This window comes from Rhopalosiphum padi, chromosome 2, assembly GCF_020882245.1.
Source record: "Rhopalosiphum padi isolate XX-2018 chromosome 2, ASM2088224v1, whole genome shotgun sequence".
NCBI lineage: Eukaryota > Metazoa > Arthropoda > Insecta > Hemiptera > Aphididae > Rhopalosiphum > Rhopalosiphum padi.
The window spans coordinates 12053574-12062941 of NC_083598.1; the positions used below are offsets into that span (position 1 = coordinate 12053574).

General features: G+C 28.8%; 3 protein-coding genes across 3 annotated transcripts; 2 read left to right on the forward strand and 1 right to left on the reverse strand.

The window, feature by feature from the left end:
* Window positions 1-442: 442 nt before the first annotated feature.
* Window positions 443-4673, reverse strand: LOC132920569 (centrosomal protein of 97 kDa). Its single transcript, XM_060983057.1, has 11 exons — window positions 4438-4673; window positions 4063-4205; window positions 3837-3995; window positions 3647-3748; window positions 3269-3537; window positions 2857-3041; window positions 2403-2786; window positions 2211-2334; window positions 2054-2153; window positions 1174-1254; window positions 443-943 (listed from the first exon to the last, which is right to left on the reverse strand). The coding sequence occupies exons 1-11, from the start codon at window positions 4442-4444 to the stop codon at window positions 713-715; spliced, it is 1785 nt and encodes a 594-aa protein (XP_060839040.1). The 5' UTR covers window positions 4445-4673; the 3' UTR covers window positions 443-712.
* Window positions 4674-4802: 129 nt separating this feature from the next.
* LOC132920567 (DNA polymerase subunit gamma-1, mitochondrial) lies at window positions 4803-8767 on the forward strand. The gene is made up of 3 exons (XM_060983053.1): window positions 4803-5073; window positions 5164-8545; window positions 8628-8767. Exon 2 carries the CDS (start codon window positions 5173-5175, stop codon window positions 8518-8520), a length of 3348 nt encoding a protein of 1115 aa, XP_060839036.1. The 5' UTR covers window positions 4803-5073; window positions 5164-5172; the 3' UTR covers window positions 8521-8545; window positions 8628-8767.
* On the forward strand, window positions 8554-9346 carry LOC132920570 (probable RNA-binding protein EIF1AD). Its single transcript, XM_060983059.1, has one exon. It carries the CDS (start codon window positions 8629-8631, stop codon window positions 9070-9072), a length of 444 nt encoding a protein of 147 aa, XP_060839042.1. The 5' UTR covers window positions 8554-8628; the 3' UTR covers window positions 9073-9346.
* Window positions 9347-9368: the final 22 nt, after the last annotated feature.

Genomic DNA, 9368 nt, shown 5'->3' on the forward strand with positions numbered 1-9368 from the left:
ATAAAAAAAAATTATTAAATGTAAATTATGATGAATAAATGAAATTTGACATAAAGGGAAAGACAATATTGAAGTTATTATTGAGTGGATTCTTTTTAAACATTTGTATTTTTTTAATGTGATAGTAACATTTATTTATTATTTTTTAATTATTTAATAATTCAATTATGTAATTGACGTACACTTTAACATTAACCTTCTATTTCTTACAGAAGTCTAGTGTTTTAATTTTTTACTTTTCATTATTGAAAGTAAAATATTGTGACCTCAAACAAAAATTTGTTAAAAAGGTTTTAAATGTTGATGATTACAATGTAAATTGAGGGATGATGGAAAATATTTTTATCAGCAAATAATAATTAATAATGATTTATGTCAAATTAAAGACAGCTGATGAATGTTAAGTACTGAACAGTTCCATAAATAAATATATCAAAAACACTTATAAAATTGTTTTTATTATATAATATCATCGTAAAAAAACCAATTAGAACATATCTTATAAAATTAACGTAAATTACGTATTATATTATTATATAATAATAAGATTTCTAAAAATAAAATAGATAATAAATATGAGAAAAAAAAGGAATATTTAAGTTCAATCAGTTTGACTAGATCATTGTAACAGTATACATGATTTTCTAACATTGAGTACATAAGTATTATACAATAGACATTTTGAACAGTTTTGGTTTTATAGATTTATAATTTAGATGTCTGAAGACATTGCTGTAGGGGCATTGGTAGTTTTTACGACTTGATTCGTACAAGATTTGGAAAGTGGAAGAAAATTAGGTCTAGTGATTGCGTTGGCGTTTGGACAACTCTCTTCAGCTGGTGTCTGTACAGCAATAATATCCGTTTGTGTTTCTGCAACACTTTGTGATGAGGGACTCACACATCGTAACACATGATTCATAGACTCCTGTAGCTGTTGAACCTAAAGAAAAAAAAAATAATCAAGTTTCAAAATACTAATTTTACCAATTAAACTTGATATATAATTTATAAATAAGATTTAAACATTAAGAGATTTTTTATTACATAAACATTTTTTCATATTTAAAAATAAATTAAGCATTGTTCTAAACCAATAGTAACAACTTTCTCTCTCCATTTATTTCAGTCTAAATCTAAAAATATAATAAAAATTACAATAATATTAAGTACCTTAATATCCAATGAAGAGCACGTCTGACACTTTGAATCACTATTATTATCACTGCCTAATCTGTTGTCCATACTGTTAACCTTTAATTATTTACAATGATTATTTATTAATTTTTAAATATATGAAAAAGATTGTATTGAGGAGGGTCCATATAAAAATAAAGTGACAAGAATTTTGTATGATTTTAAACTGATGTTATAATACTGATCATGCTTACACTAACAGCTATTCATTTAAATAGAATATATTATCAAACTTGACAATGATCAAAACCAAACATTATTTTTACACAAAATTACAAGGTATTTATTTTAATAAAAAACAGTCATTACTTCAATACTATTGACTGTAATAAACATATATATATATTAAATGTACTAAAAAAAGTACATTAAAAAAGATATCTTTTCAAAAGATTTTTGATTTTGTAGAAACTCAGATTTACAATTCAATGCGCCCACCTATTTAGCTAACATGCCATTGATGTTGTTTAAGAAACAATCTCACACCGGTTATTGTATGAATTTGACATTGATAATACATGAATAAAATTATACCTCATTGTTATTACTATATAATATATATATTGTTATTTAGAATTTTATTATTTTTGATTTATTTAATTAATTAATATTATTATCATCAAATTATTTGTGTTTACTTATATTACCTATAATATATATATATTATTTTTTTTTTTTTATTACATACAATTAGCTTTTTAACATAAATATTGTTAATACCTATTCTATAATGTATATATAGATAATTCTGGACCTTCAAACGAGTTTGTCTCAGGCCCAGTAATCTCATAGATATAGAAGATTTAAATAAATAAATAAATATTATACAAAATAAATGATATTATAGTATAAATACCTTTTTCCACAATTCATTTATAGCTTGCATTTGTAATACCACTAATTTATGTTCTTTTTCGAGAGTACTTTTGGTATCTACTAAATCTTTACTCATTTGCCTAAAAATTTCAAAATTATATAATTTTTAAAAAAAACACTTAGATGAAATACTTTACTTAATGTATTGATTAAAACGCAGCATTTGTACATGCTGATATATATTGGTTACATTTTTGTTCAAATTTCTAGTATGATATCCTCTCCACATTTTTTGTATTACTATAGCTGACTGGTGTAAATCTATTTAATAAATAAATAACATTTACATTATTAAAATAGTGTTGAAAATTAATAATGTTTAAATTTACCTTTGTTCTCAATGCCATTCATTTGTGATGCTTTATTTTTAATCATTTGCAATTTTTCCATAGTAGGTGCTCGTGATTCTTCACCAGCTGGAGTTTGAACACCAATTATAGGTCTTGATTTAGGTACACTTGGTGTCAATGGGCTAGGTAATGAGTCTAATATTGGCAGCATAGTGCTGGCAGCTGGTAAAGGTGGAGATTGGACAAAACAATTGACTTCAGTCATTGGTAAATGGACACTACGAGACATACTACTAGGTGTTCCTTGGCAACTTTCTGAACCAGTAGATAGCCTTTGAGTAGTAGACTTCAGTACACTAGGGTCTAGACTCCTAGTCATCAATGATTCTTGTCCTGATTCTTTAATATTTGGTGTGCTCGTTCCTAATACAGAGCAAAATAATAAATATTAAAAGACAATAAAAATGCACTCTAATTCAAATTATATACATACTATGTAATTGCTCTCTATATTGTTGAGCTTTACTCAAAACTAATCTCAATTTCCTTTCTTGCTCAGTTTCTAAAGCATGACTTGTAATTGGACATGTTTCCGTTAAATAACGGACAAGAGCTGCATGTTGTCCAGTGTGAAATTTTCGTCCTTGACCTTGGCTATACAGCCATTCAGCTTTAAGACTGAAAAATAATGAGATTTATTAAATATTTTTCAAAAATTTTTCCTAGTATAAATTAAGTATAAATTTTCAAAAAATTAAACATACCTAAAAAAAACAATTTTAAATTATAAAATGTTGTTGTTGGAAATACATATCATTATTATCATTATACATATTATTACATATCAATCATATCATTATCTATTATTAGCAAGTCTAATTTATATTAACTTATCAAATACTTACTTTTCAATGTCATCCACAGCATAACCATCAACTATTTTTACACTAGGACACCAATTGACTACAAATGGTCTATAGTTAAATGTGTACCCTTCTAGGCAACTATTACCATTTAAAGTGATTTCTCTTAATGAATCAAGACGACAAAGCTGTGATATTTCATTCAAATCATTAAGATTGTTATTGGCTAAAGTAAGAGTAAGCAAGTTGACTGGAAGGAAATGTTGACAGTTGGTTAAATGGCAAATATGATTTGAATGCAAAAAAAGCTTCTGTAAGAATAATAAAATGTTATTTTCAATAATTCACAGTAGTTATCAATAATTATAATAAATATCATAATTTTTATTTAGATAATTAAAATATGTATTCAAAATATACTTCAAGCTTTAAGAGATGACTCAAATTAGTAATATATGATATGCTATTGAATGACAAGTCTATGTGCACTAAGTTGACATTAGTTGATAAATGTTCAATAATCTAAAAAAAAAAAAAAAAAAAAAAATAGGAAAAATATTTTATACGTCATTATGTTATATTATATATTTGATAGGAGAATAGAACATACTTTGATTTTGTTATTGGATAAATTAAGCCATGATAGGTTTATTAAATCTCTGAGCCCTTCAATACTCATCAAGTGATTATTAGATAAATCTAATTTTACTATTTTTGTTAATTTTGCTACTGTATACATTCTCATCATCTGATTGTGGCTTGCAATTAACTTAAAAAAATAATTTAATTTGGTTACTTATAGAAATGTTTTATAATATTTTTTTAAAATTATTTACTTCATTAAGGTTGGTAAAATATTCGACATTTTCCAGTTTCTGTAAACAATTTTTTCGCACATCTAAGACTTTAATAATATGGCTGTTTTCATGTTTTGGCAACTTTCGCAATTCTTGCCCAGATAAATCCAACAACGAAATATCTAAACATTTGAAAATTAAAACAATTATTTTACAATACAGTTCGTTTTTCATTTTATACTAATTACTATAAGCTTGAATATTTATTAAAATTCATTAAACCTAAACATTTAAGAAGCTATTGTTAATTTCTTGTAATTTTTATTATGTTCAAGCATAATGATTATTAACACAATGATTGAAATTATCAATTCAAATTTAAAAAAAATTAAGAATTTAAACAAATTAGCTTACCAGTCATTTTGATGAGTATGTATAAATAATATTAATGTATAATATGTTATACGATTCTACTTTGGCACCAAAATAACACAAGTAATTGGTAAACAACGAATTTAAAATATTATATTCATATCATTAATACAAGGATCTGATGAAAACAAAATATAAATTGAAAAAATATAAATACTTATATTTAATAAATCAAACATTTAGGTAAGTTATGATTTCAGCGTAAACTGTAAATATCATCCCGATTCTTATCAAGTATCACTATCTTTTTAGATAGTAAACTAACTAGAACTTACGAACGGACTTGAATGTTTTGTTATATTTTGAAAGCCACATACTATTCGTATTTCATGAGTGTTACAGCCTACAGGGTACCTGTTCTAGGCTACTACTTATTGAATGCGCATGTTTATTACTATTTACTTATTATTTATTTTTATTATTTTCATTTTTCATCGCCTCGTTCACTTTCAGATCAATTCGAGTGTACGCAGTTCTGTTGGCTTTTTACATAAAAAAAAAAAAAAAGAATAATAAGAAAAAGAATAAAGAATGTAAAATATATTTATTAGTCTTACACGTATTTATTCAAATATATTTACATATAATAAATGTTTGAGGGTTGATTTATTTACTAAGGTAAGTGCCGTTAATCAGAATTAAAAACTTTTGAGATTATAGGCTTAATGTACATGTAACGCACGTGTTTTGATAATTTAAATTATATAGTGTATTGGAATGTATTGGAACCGTGCTAACGTTTATTATGCGCAATGTGTGCGGGGCCATGGAAAATACTGTACCGTATCCAAATTCCCGCAGCGAGACAAAATAACCGAACTGTTGGCCGAAAAATCTCGAGAAGAAGAAACTATGATGTCAGACTCGTTGACCAGAATACCGCGTTTGATACCAAAGGAGAAGACGGAATTTCGTAAAAACCCATTGAACATTCAAATGTTGTCAGCCAACTTGTATGATCAGCTTTTCAACGACTCTCATACCACAGATGAAAATGTTCTGAAGATGGCTCTAAATGAGCTGTCCAAATATGATTTACCTTCAAAATTGCACAAAGTGCCTGATATTGAACTCCAATTACCTCCATTGGAAGGAAACATAGTTGATCACTTTTATGAAATTGGTAAAATGCAAAGTGAACCCTATTCAATACTGATGGATGAATTTTTAAAACAAAAAATACCTGATATGCCTAAAGAATGGGTGTTCAGAGAAGGTTGGACTAGGTATGGGAAGGAAATTGAGCAATGTGATTATCCTAAAGAAAAAGTAATGATTTTTGATGTTGAAGTATGCTGTAGAGAAGGTGACTTACCTACCTTAGCAACTGCTGTTACATCAGAAGCTTGGTACAGTTGGGTGAGTAAAGACTTAATCAGCTGTAATACCAGGTCAGGTAGATATCTTGGTTATTCATGTAACGATCTTATTCCATTAGAGACATCAACTAAATCCAAAGAAAAAATCACAGAATGGTCAAATACTCCCAAGTTGTGTGTAGGCCATCATGTTGCTTTTGATAGAGCTAGAATTATGGAGCAATATTGGCTAAATCGTACAGCTCTTAGATTTATAGACACTATGTCTCTGCATGTTGCCATCAGTGGAATCACTAGTTATCAGAAAACATTATTAAAATCTAAGGATATCATTGAAGATGAATCTTGGCAACAACATAGTTCATTAAATAGTTTAAATGAAGTGTATAAATTATATTGTAAAGCTGAGTTGTCCAAGAGTGATCGTGATATATTTGTTAAAGGTTCACTACAAGATATTAATAATGATTTTCAAAATTTAATGAGCTACTGCGCAAATGATGTTAAAGCCACTACTAAAGTCTTGAAAAAACTATGGCCTTTATTTTTAGAACGTTTTCCTCATCCTGTTACACTAGCCGGTATTTTGGAATTGGGTACATCATATTTGCCAGTAAATTCTAATTGGAAAAGGTATCTGGAGACTTCAAATGAAATATATGAAGACTTGGACATTGAATCTAAATTTTTGCTTTCACAGCAAGCAAATCAAGCTTGTCAATTAATGTATAATGACAATTATAAAAAAGATTTGTGGCTCTGGGATCAAAATTGGATACCTAAGCAATTAAAACTGAAAAAAGAAAAAAAGAAGAAACTAGAGATTACAGTAGAAAATAAACCTATAGAAACAGAAGACATTTACGAAAAGAAATTCTTAGAATTGCAAGAAATGTTTAAGCCATTGATGGCAACATGTGAACGAATGCCACTAAAAACACCTCATCTAGCTGGCTATCCAGAATGGTATAGAAAATTGTGTGCACCTCCTAAAGACCTCCATTGGGTTCCTGGTCCATTACTCATAAGCTCTGGTATGCATCTTGTGCCTAAATTACTTTCTCTTATGTGGAAATCTCTCCCCCTACATTATGTGAGGGGAAATGGTTGGGGCCAACTTGTTCCATATGACACTGACATAAAACTTCCAGATGCTGAATTGGTACCTCTTAAAGAATTAAAAAATCACTATATTAAAAATAAGGTATCTTGTGACTGTAAAATAAAAATAAATAATACTGAACTTCATGAAAATGTCCAAACAAATCTAGTCAAATATGAATGTATTTTCAAAAAAAAAAATCACAAAACCATACGAAATAAACCTTGCAAAGAAAATTTAGCAACAGGCTGTGGTATATTGAAACTTCCACATAAAGATGGAAATCATTTAAATGTTGGAAATCCACTTGCACGAGATTTCTTAAATAAATTTTCTCAAAATGGACTTTCTGGTAAGGATAGCAATGCTGAGCATATTATTGAAATATCACGTATGTTATCTTATTGGAGAAACAACAGAGAACGGGTCGAAGGGCAAATTGTGGTTTGGACTGACAAATCAAAGGGATATGGTGCTATCATACCTCAGGTTGTTGTTTGTGGAACATTAACTCGTAGAGCAGTTGAAAGAACATGGATGACAGCTGCTAATGCTATCGATGAACGTGTTGGATCTGAATTACGTAGTATGATCCAATCACCTCCTGGTTATTCTTTAGTTGGAGCAGATGTTGATTCTCAAGAACTGTGGATAGCATCTGTTATTGGAGATTCTTATTATGGTAAAGAACACGGCGCTACAGCTTTTGGGTGGATGACACTCAGTGGTAGGAAAAGTGATGGCACAGATATGCATAGTACAACTGCTAAAGCAATAGGCATTACAAGAGATAATGCAAAAGTATTAAATTATGCTAGGATTTATGGTGCAGGAAAACCATTTTCTGAACGATTATTAAAGCAGTTCAATCCAGACTTAAGTCCTACACAAGCAAAACAAAAAGCAATAGCCATGTTTAACATGACAAAAGGAAATAGAATCTACAAACTTCATGACACTGTTTTACCAGAAGTTAAAAAAAGAGAACATTCCCGACTTGGTGCACAAGAGCTATGTACTATTTATAATAAAAGTGTTGATGAATTGTTTAATAAACCTATTTGGAGTGGAGGTTCAGAATCTGCAATGTTCAACAGCCTAGAACAAATTGCATGTTCAAAACAACCAAAAACTCCATTTTTAGAATCAAGACTCAGTCGAGCTTTAGAAATGAATGGAGTGGACATAGATAAATTTATACCTACTAGAATTAATTGGGTTGTGCAAAGTGGTGCGGTTGATTTCCTTCATTTAATGTTGGTATGCATGCGTTGGTTAATCCATCCTAATGTACGATTTTGCCTAAGTTTTCATGATGAGATACGTTATTTAGTACCAAATGAACATCGTTATCAGACTGCATTAGCTTTGCATGTAACAAACTTACTAGTCAGAGCATTTTGTGTCAAAAAATTAGGTATGACTGATTTGCCTCAATCAGTAGCGTTTTTTAGTTCAGTTGAAGTTGATACTGCTCTTAGAAAAGATGCTCTAAACGATTGTGTTACACCATCCAACCCGCACGGATTATTTAAAGGTTATGGAGTACCACTTGGAGAATCTTTGGACATTATAAAAGCTATAGAGTTGTCAGGTGGAAACATTGGCGTGTTCAAAAAGAAAAAGAGGAAAACTGATAAATAAAAGACTAAACAAAAAAAAAATATGTGTAAATCATATATTTAAGATTTATGTTAACATTAAAAATAATTTTGTAAATATTTTTTTTCATTAAGTGTTATTTTTTACAGAATGTCTAGGGCGACTAAACGTAAACATGTGCAGAAAGAAATGCTCACTGCTGATTGGAATGGTCCAGTAGATGAACAACGCATTGTTCGCATAATTGCTGGTCGCGGCAATAATCTTCATGAAGTATTCTCAGTTGAAGACAATGAAACCTTTCTTGTTTCAATGCCAGCTAAATTCAGACGAAATGTATGGGTAAAGCGTAATGATTATGTTGTTATTGAACCAATAGCTGAAGGAGACAAGGTACGCGGCGAAATTGTACGTGTGTTGACCAAGGAAGACATGAAACTAATGAAACAGAAAGGATGGGGGAAGGAAGACATTAATTATGATATTGAACCAAATACAAATCGACCTATTGTTACTACGATCAGCGACCTGAGTTGTACCGATACAGATACTGATCATGATGATCCGTCAGAAGATACAGATTATTCTTCATGATCATTAGAACAAGAGTATGTTTATATTTGTAATTTCTGTACATGTATTGTGCCAAACAAAGACTATTCTGTTACTAAACATTATGTGATTTATATATTAAGCTTCGATTTGGAAAATAAATACATTTAAGTAATTTGTAAGTACTATTATATTGTATAATACTTAAATAGTGTACAAGTAATTGTAATGATTTGTTTGTTATGAAATCAATTGAATTTTTTATTACACGAAAAAAGTTATTATTTAAATAAAAAATAAAATTATAATAATTTGATCATTGTTTAAATAATTAAATT